At 42.5% G+C, this 13,254-nt stretch overlaps 1 protein-coding gene across 3 annotated transcripts in view; it reads right to left on the bottom strand.

Annotated features, from left to right (window-relative positions):
* Positions 1 to 471: 471 nt before the first annotated feature.
* Positions 472 to 13,254, bottom strand: part of LOC105037243 (nuclear/nucleolar GTPase 2) — a 40,380-nt gene continuing 27,597 nt past the window's right edge. For 2 of the 3 annotated variants that reach the window (XM_073246307.1, XM_073246306.1), the window contains exons 2-12: positions 8,083 to 8,334; positions 7,230 to 7,363; positions 6,567 to 6,696; positions 6,146 to 6,306; positions 5,652 to 5,753; positions 5,425 to 5,529; positions 5,203 to 5,331; positions 4,227 to 4,367; positions 3,140 to 3,240; positions 2,461 to 2,518; positions 472 to 1,094 (exon numbers count right to left, since the gene is read on the bottom strand). In XM_073246307.1, coding sequence (XP_073102408.1) covers positions 780 to 1,094; positions 2,461 to 2,518; positions 3,140 to 3,240; positions 4,227 to 4,367; positions 5,203 to 5,331; positions 5,425 to 5,529; positions 5,652 to 5,753; positions 6,146 to 6,306; positions 6,567 to 6,696; positions 7,230 to 7,363; positions 8,083 to 8,317 — 1,611 coding nt within the window. In that variant the 5' untranslated portion in view covers positions 8,318 to 8,334 and the 3' untranslated portion in view covers positions 472 to 779. Of the gene's footprint in view, positions 1,095 to 2,460; positions 2,519 to 3,139; positions 3,241 to 4,226; positions 4,368 to 5,202; positions 5,332 to 5,424; positions 5,530 to 5,651; positions 5,754 to 6,145; positions 6,307 to 6,566; positions 6,697 to 7,229; positions 7,364 to 8,082; positions 8,335 to 9,242; positions 9,708 to 13,254 lie in introns of those variants that run through there. The other variant, XM_073246305.1, reaches the window with a different exon arrangement.

Below are 13,254 nucleotides of genomic sequence, written 5' to 3'. Positions count from 1 at the left end.
TTGAACATATTATGATATAAATATGAAACAAACTGGCGAAGCCCGATATTGTGTGAGAGCATGTCTAGTTCCAGAACAATTGACGCTCAACAAAATAAGAGGCTCCAGATCGGTCACCGGCTCAATAAAATAAGAGGTTCCAGGCTTAGGACAGATAATTTTGGCTTCCGATGGAGTCGTTTAGAGAACGTGAAGACAGTGATAGTGATGCAAGGTGTCAACATGCCACAACTCCGGTATTCTTAATATTTGATAAGAATTGCAATGGCTAGATTAATGGGTGTCCTGTGACGAACAGAATTTTGTAACGTAATGGGCTGGTGGCCCCATTATACCACAAGCAGCATGGCCCAACGAGGACTAGGCGATGTAGAAAGCACAACGGCACGTTCGGCCGTTTACTACAATTAAACAAAACCCAAAAAAAAAAAAAAAAAAAAAAAAAAAAGCAACCCACAGCAGTGCAATAACTAAATCATCATGATTTTGCCACTAATATCTTATTAATCATCGAGGCAAAATGCACAAAATACAAGCAAAAAATCTAGACTCTTCCTCTCTAGTGAGTCATTAGACTCCACGTACCAAAAAATCTGATCTGGTTCAAGTAATCAAAAATGGCAAAACATTTCCCACCTTCCAGATACTTTCTAATGTTCAAAATCCAACAAGCCTACATAGATACAGCCACAGATGAAGAACAAAGAACTTTAGGGCTATGTTCCTTCCCATAATTCTCTGAAACCTGCTGGAACGAAAGGGGCTGCAGGGGGGCTTGATTAGATTTCAGATGGGCTTGCATCTTCTTCAGGGTGCTCTATCTTTTTGGTCTCTGTTTCGATGACATTACCGAAGTCCTTGTGAGCAGGAACATGCATTAGCTGCTGGGATGATATAATACCAGCAATGGCTTTCATAGCGGCAGCTGTCCGATCTGTGCTAATTGTCGGTTCTTCGCTTGCATCAGGCAAATTGGAATTTCCTGATGGATCACCTTCCTGCTGTTGTGGTGGGGCCACGAAGAAGGGTATTTTGCCTCTTTGCCAGTCATGGAGGATCATCTTTGCTGCAGTCATTAGATCAGGCTCGCCTCCCTGAAAATAATCCAGAAAAACTTTAGCTCTTCAACATCCATCACCTGCTACAATTCATTCCTTGAAATGCAAGAAGTTTAAAGTGAAATTTGTCATCCTAAGGAATGGGAGACTCAACTAGATCTTGGCAATGACTATCTATTGCAACAAAAAAGAGCAGTAGATAATAGCTTATCTCTGCATTAAAATAATATTTTTTGAGAAAAAGTGAAACTACAACTCATATTTGCATGGAAGGGGGAATATGATTAATGTTGAAAATCAGATTGAAGAGATGGAAGGAAGTCAATATTTCTGTTCATGCACAGTTTTCTGAAATTTAATTTTAAAAGTCAAATGCAATTTGCTCAGTTAGAATTTTATTTCTTGATCAATCAGAGACATTGCCCCTTCAAGAGCTCGATTGCCTATGTTCCCAGGCCTTGGCCATCATAGCTCAGAGTATAAAAAACTTCCTCATGGCAACAGTGGCTGTTGCTGAAAGATGGGAACTCAGCACGTACTAATGGATCTAAGCAGATGATAACCCAGAAAGTTTTAAGGGCTTAATTATCCAGTATGATCTCAACCATGGATCTAGGGCAGCGCTAGAAACTGCAGTCTCTACAAATGAAGTCCCACCTCAGGGTTCACAAACCTAATGGTATAAAATACCAGAGTCAACTGAAAAGATAGTAAAATGGAAATCAAAAAAAGGTATTTCAAAAGTGATGTCCCCCACATAGAATATTAAGATCAGTGGTTCTGGGGTGTTATCCTAAAATGGAAATCGAAACGAGATATTTCAAAAGCGATGTCCACAAGATAGAATAATGAGATCAGTGCTTCTAAGGTGTAATCTAACCAAAGCATGCTTTGCGACCCAAAAACAAATTCTATGATTCTGCAACAAGACACAATTTTGTCAGATTAGAATATTGCAAAATAAGAGGAGCCTAGCAAAGATGAGAATCTAGAGATGACATGATAAGTCTATGAGGTGAGGCATAAGGAATGAGCATTGACACAGGAGTTGCACCAACCAAGGACAAAATGTTATAGAACCAAGTGAGTTGGTGTTCATATAAATGCAATTGTATCTGAAGTTGCCCTAATGGACTACACGTGCTTGAATTTGGGTCAGAGTTGGAAAAAAGGGGGAGGCTAGAGAAATATGGACAATTTTCATGTATGATTTGGGGGGGTGGGTGGGGCAGTGTAGGGAGGAACAGAAACACTGTCCTTGTTCAAGGTTGCCGTGGTCCAGAACAAGCATAGAATTAGGATAAATAAAATTGGTGGTGTAAGGTGTTCAATCAAGACTTATAATATATCAGCATATTGATGATCATCAAAAAAGAAAAACAAAAACAAAACTAGGTCGTACCTTTAAAAGTTTTCCTGTTGATCTACACAGCTGGACAAGAAAGTCATTCTCATCAACCCTGGAAAAAGAGTACAAACAGTCAGTCCTTACCAACAAAAAAGAAAAAGGAAAAAAAAGGCCTAAACAGGTCCATTTAGCAAGTTGACTGATTATTAGGATAAAAGGGCATGCAAGGCAGTTGCCAACAAAATGGTGTTCAAACTTGGAAGTCATGGTTTAATGCAATACCATGCCTCAAAAGCATAAAAGATTAAAACTATATGGTATGGAGTTTGGCAGAGCCTTCTATTTGCATCTACACAAAGCATGGATCCAGGAAATAAGAACACTTCTTATATAGACATGCTGGCTGTCTATGATTACACTGAGAATGTCTCATAACTTTTGAATCAGAAGGTCAAGTAAGAAGTAAAACTCAATACTGTTTCCAGTCACATTGCGCGGCCCTATTCTTGCAATCCATTGGTATCACCTGATGAACTTCTATGGTTGAGCGATCACCACTCAAATACAATTCTTAACAGGCAAAGCTAACTTATAATACTAGTACCATGAATTAATTCTGAAAAGAAAGACAAACTCATTGCGGAAAAGAAACAACCGAACAATATTGGTACAATAAATAAACCTTATAAATGAAATTAACAAAAATATTAAAAGGAAAAAGAAACAGATGTACCAGTCTTCAATCTTATAGGCTCTTTGCAGATGCTCCTTCTTTACGCGCCTCAAGACTTCTCCTATATGTTCAGATGCATCTTCCAAGTTTGTAATGCGCACCTGGTAAAGAATCCCAAATTAGCCTCCATTCTACATTTGGCCTATTTTGGATTGAGATTAGCAACTATAATGACATATGCTTGTTGGATGCTCTGAATAGATATCCTAGCTTGCTGCAGTAGCATATCCAGATTAGGAATGATAGATTAGGCATCTGATGATCGTTTATAAAGTGTAAATACCTGCTCCACCTCCTGTATCTTGTACCATTTGGCATAATGCAAACAGAAGGGTAGACAAAAAGTAGTAGAATTCTTAAAAAGACGTATAATGATATGATTACAAGGCTATCCACTTGTTTATCCTGGTGAAGGAATGCAAAGGTTGCCAGTTGGATCTAATAAGGAGATCCTATTCACCATTAGTCCTATCATTTGGTAGTAATGTGCTTTTGTTTACCTTCTATAGGTGCACATGCCACCATAATATGGACCAATGGACTTCTGTGGTCAAAATTCTATGATGAAAAAAAATATTTAAAAGGAAAAAAACAAGGACTGTGATGGATATCAAATTCTGATCACTATGATAATCAGAATTTAGAGCACTAAAGAGGCCAGAGTTTGTCAAAATAATGCAAGACACATGCATACGATATTAAGGCTCACTTTTAAATATTTGCATATCAATGGCATGTATGTAACCAAAGGTGCAGGATTCCTAACTTGCTTGTTTGATAACAATATCAACAGCAATAGTTAGTTACTGAAGTTAATCCAAATTGTAAAAAGCAATTGAATTGTAGACTGGGGCACCTCACTGATGAAATTCTGTACCATGTTTTTGCATCAAAGCATGATAATCAAAATAGTAGGATGATTGACTCTTACAACTTCTAATGAATAAGCCACTTAAAAAGAAAAGGATGAAAGAGACAACACTAATCATGATAAAGTAACCCTACAATAGCCAATCAAAGAATAAATACCACATAATATGCAAGAACATATATTCATGGTTATTAAGGAAAAATAAGACATACATACCACACCCTTAAGGACTATATCGGTTTCAGAATCTTTGTTTTGATATACAACTCCAGGACAATCAATTAGAAAGATCCTCTTGGTAAGAGTAATATACTGCCAAACTTTAGTCTCTCCAGGAATTGGAGCCACTTTGCAGACCTTCAGAAAACAAAAAAGTGATCCAAATCAGATAGACAGCATTTAACAGTTTAAGAAAACATAAGAATGTTGTCATTATTATCATATAAGCAATAAAATGCAGAAAAACACATGTTATTCAGCTTTCACATGATTTATCAGTACCAGCAGGTTTACTTAAAATTGATTAATAACAACAGTACAGAATCTAAGTCCACAATATCCTTAAAAAAGCTGTACTAAACATCAAACAACTTCATAATGAATATTACACAGCTTTTAATTGCATTTCAGTATCAGCACACTTCAACTTAAGATAATAGGAGATGTGAATGCATCAGTGAAGGCAGTGATTTGGTGTATTATGCTATGATTGAAGGAGCAAGAGTGTCCTCCTTTAATCTCTAATGCTTAAACATTGAACTAAAAGAAGCTGGAAATCATTTTACAAAGTGGTCAAACAGAAATTATAAGCTTGATGTATTGTATAACTGTATGCCTAATAAATTCAGTGAAATGCTATGCTGGCTCTAGAAAGCCAAAAAGGAAGCCTTTTAGCCTATGTACAGGAAAGCAAAAGCTTTGACTAGGTTATTTACTATTATATAAGTATCTTGAAATACCTTCTTTTCTGGACTCAAAAATGACTCGGTTCCTGAATTTCTTTTTTAAAGTCTGTTGCCATGACTTTTTGAATAGATAATATATATTTACAAACAGCAGAACTTTTTCTTCTTTTGGGAAGCAAAATTCCACAAAAATGTGCCATATAGCATCATGGAAAGAACTTAAAACTAGTGAACCAAAAAAGGAAAAGGCACTATCATTTGGTATTCAAAGTGATAGCAAAAATTACATTTTTTGTGCGTAAAGTATTAATAACTGATGACTTCCCAACATTAGGATATCCAACAAATCCCACTGATATGGCCTGCTTGTCGCTCTTCAAACGGGCAAACTGCCTTAACACTGATAGAAGAGAACCCTATGGCATATAAAAAGTAATTCAAGAATGACAGTCATTAAAGCCAAAGAATGAGCCGCAAGCAAGCAAGCAAAAGAAATAAAATATTAAAACCTTGCCAAAAGATTTGTTAATGCTAGCATGGAATGCCAGTGTAGGATATTCTTTTGATAGCAGCCGCAGCCATCCTTTTGTTGCCCAAGCAGGAACTAAATCGCACTTTATAGGTAAGAAAATAAACCAATCAGACCATTAGTCAGCTTTTAAAAATGATTTTTAAGTAAACACTGACAAAAAATGTAACTGCCAATTGGAAACACAAACTAGTTGAGACAACAAACCTTGTTCAGCAAAAGAATCATGTGCTTGTGCTTGCAGTTCTCCTTCAAGTGTTTCTCTAAATGGTAGCACCTAGTTCCTTGTGGATCCCTAGCATCTAATACCTGTACTCAAGTTGAATGATGCAAATAAGCAAATAAATAGGATAAGTTATCTTAAACACAAAAATATGTCAAACCATTTGTGATGGCATCATCTGGACCCTCAGTTAAAATATAAACACATTCAAGATCAAACAGTAGAAAGCTAAGCCAGCAATTGAAACGGTACTTAGATGTGTCTACATCACCCTAAGTGCTGCCTAAACATATATCATATCCCGTCCTGCAAGGAAGCTACCATTGAAACATATATGCACACATGGTCATGCTTCAAACTGCATGCACCACTTCAAAATAACTCCAGCCTCCCACAAGATGCTGCCACAAATCTTGGATAGTTTCTCAAGTTTTACAAGGACACATATGCATTACAACACAAGTTGGCAGAAACAAACCTGGACAACTACATCTGAAGAATCAACAACTTTGTAGAGCTCACCCCAGATACGCTTGCTCTGCCCCTTTTCAAACATTGTGTGTCTGACCAAGTCTCTTAAGCCATCTTCTTCACCCTCCTCCCTGGATTGCCAAGCAGCAGATTTCTGCTCAAATGCATCTGCAGAAAAATAAATGAACTTGATATTATATAAAAATTAAAAGGTTTTGGCGTACTCTTTACTATGAGACGACTAATGAGAACCAAAACTAGGGAATCAACAAGAAATGATATGAGAAAACATGGATTTTGCAGCATATCCTTAAAGAAACAACAAGTTGCCTGAAAAGTCATATTTTACAGAATGTACAATTTTAAATCAAATCAAAGGCATTAAACAAGTAAATGATTTCGCAGAAGATTAACAAATTACTCTGTACCTTGAGATCCATCTGCCTTTTTAACCAAAGATTCATAGTCACATGCTAAAAGCTTTGGGCGTTTTCTCTTCCTCTTTGGTCCAAATGCATCTTCAAAAGGCTCTGTATCAAGAAGATGTGCTTTTGCTTGCTGCATAGACAGTTCAAGTAAAAGAATATCTTCATATCAATAATTTACACTGAATTGTGCTTCCATAGGTATTTCCAGTGAACATAAAGGAGAAATCCAGAACCTCCTTGTACTTTAGAATTAGCATGTGATTTAGAGTATGTAGGTGAGCAATTTTTGGTTCTTCATGTTTGAACTAGATGAGCTACTGACACAAATTAATTGAGAGAGTACCTTTGCTTCGAATCAGATACTAAGCTAATCCTAATTTTGCACCACCATGTAGTTCTAAATGTATCAATTCAGATTAATAGCATAACAAGTGATTGAAAAGCAAATAAGTTGTGGCATAAATAAAACAGTAACTTTTAAGAGCTACCATCAAATATTCATCATCGAAATAGGTAAAAACCAATATGCAGTGGAAACATTTCTTCTTTCAGATAATTGATCATAAAAATAAGCAGAAGATCAACCAAATTAGACAGATAAGGTTGTGGTTTATGTCAAAGTTTAAATGTATGCATAAAAGGGCAGTATAAATAAGTTCTTACCTTTTGATGGTCATTTAAAAGGGACAATGGCAATTTCCTCTCCTTCAGTATGACATTGTAGTTATTAGAAAGTCGGTTTTGAAGCTCCTCACGGAAAAATTCAAGTTCTTTCTGATTCACAACCCGTGTGTTACCTGAAATTCAAAACAGCAGTCACATATAACATGAGTGTTTCTGATAATTAATCATGACACGTCAATGAAAGCTACCCCACATCATCCTCAACACCAAACCAACTAAATAAATAGATAAACAAGTATAAACTAACAAAGAAAAATGCCTGCAAACTTAGTCAGCACTGGTAGATCGTACGTCAAGACATAATGAAACCCTCCCACGATTGTGGGCCAATTTTGAACAATTAGAACTGAACTTCACTTCTGCATCTAAAAATCTCATTTCTCTGAAATAATTGCATAAAGTTTTCAACTTGGCGATCAGATGCATGTCATCAGATGGAATTTGTCCGGAAATTCTTTTCCTTCACAACAAAAACTTTTTAAAATGCTGGTCTGACAAGTTTTGATAATAAAATGCATGATAACAAAAATTCTCGACATCAACATATACTGGAAAGATGTTTCGGCACTTCGTCACATAAAATTTTCAGAACATTGAAAGAGAAAACAAGCAAATAAAGCTTTTCCTTAACATCAAAACTTTCTAAAATGCTTGTCGGACAAGTTTTGATAATAAAATGCATGGTAACAAAAAAATTCTCGACATCAATATACACTGGAAAGATGTTTCGGCACTTCGTTACATGAAATTTTCCGAACATTGAAAGAGAAAACAAGCAAATAAAAAGCAAAATAAGATTTTAAGGATTGAAGATTGATCGAGGAGTGCTTACCGAACCATCGGCGGTCGGGCTCGATGCGGGTATTAGGAAGCTCCTTGGACTGGAGCTCGTGCTTCAAGATCTTCCCCTTCTGGTCCCTCTTGGGCCGGGTGTTGTACATCTTGAGCCGTCGCACCGTGGCGGCCGTCCGACCACCTTTGGTATCCCCACCATTGCTGCGGTTTACGTCCAGAGAGTGCTTCGGCTTCCCCGAAACATTAACCTTCTTCTCCTTCTTCTTCGCCATCTCCACCACGCGAAAGCCTTTCAAAAAGAAATCAAACTAAGAAAAATCCAGTAGAAAAAAAAAAAAAAAAAGAGAATATAGACTCCATAAACGAGAATGTAAAAAAAAAAAAAAAATCACACATATGTAAATAGATGAAAAACTACGATTTCGGGGATGTTGCGAGTAGAGGAAGTTACTAAGTTCTTGGCCAACGATCCAGAGAAACAAACTCTACCAGGTGAAGGAAAAAGAAAAAGAAAGACAGATAAAGAACAGTCTTTTCCATCAAAAGAAAATTCCAAAAAACAAAAAATAAATTAAAAAAAGATGGTTTTTTTTTAAGAGGAAAACAAAATCCAGCGGAAGGCAAAAGTTGAGGTGCAAAGAGAAAGAAGACATTAGTGACCCACAGTTTCTACAGATCAAGTGACCGAAAAAAGAGCGATAAAATAACCAAAAACCTTTTTTTTTTTTTCCTTTTGTCGGAGGAAAGGGGTGGGAAGGATTATAGAAATTTCTATCTTTCAATGTTCTCTTCGGCCCCTCGCCGGCTAATCTTGATCGCTTGATTAAAACCCCTAGATCCAACGCAATTCGGAATTTCATGGACGATCAATGAAAAATGGAACGCTCGAAACGTTTCATCACCGAAAGAAATAAAGAAAAAAAAAAGCGATTTCCATGAAAACTCAAGTTCCATCTTTTCCTTCTCCTTGTACTCCTTCATCCAAACGAAAACTCTTCTGTTCCTAGAGATCGACCCAACGAAACATTCCAAACTAAAAAAAGTAATCTATTTTCCCATCAAAATCTAAACTTTCCATCGATCGGAAGGATCTTCCTCACAAAGATCAATCATCAAACCTGAACGAACCCAAAAACACTAGCAAAAACCAAAAAGAAAAAAAGAAAAAAAAGAAACAGAAGCTTCTAAAGAACATACCAATTTGGAAGAACCCAGCGGCAAATCCCCTTTCTCTTTATCTCACTCCCTATCTGTTCCTCAATGGAGAGTTCTTTTGGGCGTCAGCAAGGAGGGGCGGCGAATAGCTCCGGCGACAGTGGCAGAAGCAAAAAGAGGGCGATTCAGGCAAGCTATGGTCGGGGAAGCAGTCCCCCTTCATGATTTATAGGCCGTGGACGAGACGTACCCTAACGTAACCATTCCTGGAATCGGCTTCCCATCCAACGTGCCGACAACTCGTGCGAATCCGGTCTTATTTTTATTTTTATTTGGGTAAATTATCCGGTTTTACTTTGACCTCCGGGAACTCAGAGTTGTTTATTATTTATGAGTTCCCTCTTTTTTTACGAAGTCCACGCGGATCCGGGTGGCATTGCCTCCCTTGAGAGTAAAAACGAAGACCCACGCGGATGAAATTACTAGTATTTACTTACCTTGCTATCAAAAGGATCAAATATTTACCCCCCGACCCACGAAGAAAAAGGGAAACTATTTACTTACCTGGAGAAATGAGTTACCATTGCGTCGTGGAAACAACCGGGATACTGGAGGGTTCGAGAATCTGGAAAACAGTTAATGGGAAAGCTGTGTGCTAATTAATGGCTTACTTAGTTTTCTTATCCAAAACTTTACCCAGCACCAGCTGTCCTACGTATTTTTCATCAACAGAGATCGCAAAATTAACCCGATCTGATGGGTATATATTCTACTCAAATCTGATCAAACCCAAAAAATAGAGTTTGACTGGGTTTGAATTCGGATTTGGATAAAATCCGAAAACTATAGTATGAGTATCGGTAGAGTATGGATAGTGCTATTTTCTACCCGAATCCGACCCGAACCTATGGATATGGATAATGTTGGGTATAAAATACCCACAGCCGAAGTCCTCAGCAGAATCGGCTACAGACAGACTGCGTCCGGACTCCTACGGGAGCTGGACTCCGCCAACAACGTCAACCGCAAGCAGACTCCGTCCGGACTCCTACGGGAGCCGGACTCCGTCCTCAACATCAACCGCTGGTAAATCCCGTCCGGACTCCTACGGAAGCCGGACCTCTCCTTTGACTTTAATTGCAGGGAGACTCCGCCCGGACTCCCACGGGAGCCGGGCTTCGTCCTCAACTCCGACGGCTACAGACAGACTGCGTCCGGACTCCGTCCGGACTCCGCCGACAATTTCAACCGCAAGCAGACTCCGTCCGGACTCCTACGGGAGCCGGACTCCGTCCTCAACATCAACCGCTGGTAAGCCCCATCCGGACTCCTACGGGAGCCGGACCTCCCCTTTGACTTTAATTGCAGGGAGACTCCGCCCGGACTCCTACGGGAGCCGGGCTTCGTCCTCAACTCCGACGGCTACAGACAGACTGCGTCCGGACTCCGTCCGGACTCCTACGGGAGCCGGACTCCGCCGACAATTTCAACAGCGAGTAGACTCCGTCCGGACTCCTACGGGAGCCGGACTCCGTCCTCAACATCAACCGCTGGTAAGCCCCACCCGGACTCCTACGGGAGCCGGACCTCTCCTTTGACTTTAATTGCAGGGAGACTCCGCCCGGACTCCTATGGGAGCCGGGCTTCGTCCTCAACTCCAACAGCTACAAGCAGACTTCGTCCGGACTCCTACGGGAGCCGGACTCCGCCAACAACTTCAACCGCAAGCAGATTGCGTCCGGACTCCTACGGGAGCCGGACTCCACCAACAACGACAACCGCAGACAGACTGCGTCCGGACTCCTACGGGAGCCGGACTCCGCCAACAACGACAACCGCAGACAGACTGCGTCCGGACTCCTACGGGAGCCGGACTCCGCCAACAACGTCAACCGCAAGCAGACTCCGTCCGGACTCCTACGGGAGCCGGACTCCGTCCTCAACATCAACCGCTGGTAAGCCCCATCCGGACTCCTACGGGAGCCGGACCTCTCCTTTGACTTTAATTGCAGGGAGACTCCGCCCGGACTCCTACGGGAGCCGGGCTTCGTCCTCAACTCCGACGGCTACAGACAGACTGTGTTCGGACTCCGTCCGGACTCCTACGGGAGCCGGATTCCGCCGACAATTTCAACAGTGAGTAGACTCCGCCCGGACTCCTACGGGAGCCGGGCTCCGTCCTCAACATCAGCTGCCGGTAAGCTTTGTTCGGACTCCTACGGGAGCCGGACTTTGCATCTGATTTTGATTGCAGGGGATTCCACCCGGACTCCCATGGGAGCCGGGCTCCACCCACGACCCCAACCGCAAGGAGGACTCCGCCCGGACCCCTACGGGGGCCAGACTCCGACCGCTGTCGAACTTCAGCCGACAGATCTGCACTCCCAGGCCACAATCACGGCCACGATCCTGCTCCACTTCCTGCGGTGGATTTCGCGCAGCTCCATCACTCCCTGACAGGCCGCAGTAACGATCGCAACACTGCTCCACTCCCTACGACGGATCCCACACGGCTCCATTACTATCTGACAGGCCACGATAAACGGCCACGATCCTGCTCCACCTCCTGCAACGGATACCGCACGATTCTCCCATCTGCTGGCAAGACGCGACAACAAACGCCGCCCCACTTCCCGCGGCAGATTCCACGTGGCACGTCCCAGTGATAGCCACGGGTCTACTCCACTACTCTTCGCAGCAAATTCCGCCTGACCCTGGGCAGCCCACTACCAGACGGTTACGAACGTCGCTATCAATCTGTGGCACCCTCCGCCTATAAAAAGGAGAACCCCATATACGTTATTCTCTAAGCTCTCATTTTTTATCTCAAAACTCTGCTAAATTCTCCGTTCGAACACTCCATTCTTGTTGAGGCAGAGAACTGACTTGAGCGTCGGAGGGTCTTGCCGGAGCAACCCCACCTCCGGTTTAGACTTCCCTTGCAGATCCCGGCGGCGACCGCGACCTCCCCGACTCCAGCTTCTCCGACGCAAGCAGATTTTTGCACCAACAGGATTGGCGCTAGAAGAAGGATTGTATCTTCGCAGTACCCTTATTCTTAAAGGAGCGTTCAATGGAGCCGCCCCGATCGTCTCCTTCGACACTCACTCCTTGTGTCCCCCCGTGGGATCCATACTCGATGCCTCTACGTAAGGCGTCCACGCGACGGTCCACGGCCTCCGCGGCCAGATCTCAGGCTCCGACCTCCCCTCCTGTTTCTCAACCTCCTCCTCCTCCTCCTCCGGCGGCGGCGGTCGATGCGGAGCAGTTTGACTTGTTGGCACAGCAGGTCAGAGGCCTCGTCGAAGCTGTGCAAGCAATGCAGCAGCAGCAGCCGCAGGCGTCGGCGCACCCGGAAAGGGCGTCTCCAGAATGTCAGAACTCGGCGGCGGGGCGGGCCACCTGGGCCAACCGCCCCATCCTTCCTGGAAAAATAAACCCGAGGGTAGAGAGCCCTCAATCGGACCACGACTCCACCCCTGGAAGATCCCTGCCCCCGTTCTGCCAGAGGACCCTCGAGACTCAAAGTCGAGAGGATTTCCTGGATCGGAGGCTCCAGGAGATGAACCGGCGGATTGAAGAACTCCGCCATGCGCCCCCCGCTTATGGTGAGGATATTTGTACTGATCCTTCCTTCTCCCAAATGATCATGCAGGAACCAATCCCGCCAAACTTCAAGCCTCCCCAGCTCGAAAGCTACGACGGGACTTCGGATCCGGTTGATCATCTGGAGGCCTTCCGGACGATGATGCTGCTTCACGGTGCTCTTGATGCCATCTTATGCCGGGCTTTCCCGTCTACTTTGAAGGGAGCAGCGAGGAACTGGTACTCGGCTTTGAAATCGGGTACCATCTTTTTCTTCGATCAAATGAGCCACCAATTTGTGACCCATTTTGTCAGCAGCCGGCGCCCCCGGAAGGGTTCGGAGTCCCTCATCAACATCAAGCAGAGGGAAGGAGAGTCCATACGGGCCTACATCAACCGCTTCAACATCGCGGCATTGGAGGTCCGGAACTTGGACCAATCAGTTGCCATGGCCGCCCTGAAAGGCGGC

The sequence above is a fragment of the Elaeis guineensis genome, chromosome 12 (assembly GCF_000442705.2).
Source record: "Elaeis guineensis isolate ETL-2024a chromosome 12, EG11, whole genome shotgun sequence".
In the NCBI taxonomy this organism is placed as follows: Eukaryota; Viridiplantae; Streptophyta; class Magnoliopsida; order Arecales; family Arecaceae; genus Elaeis; species Elaeis guineensis.
The sequence above is the reverse complement of the archived record's forward strand: the minus strand, read 5'-3'. Positions and strand labels throughout refer to the sequence as shown.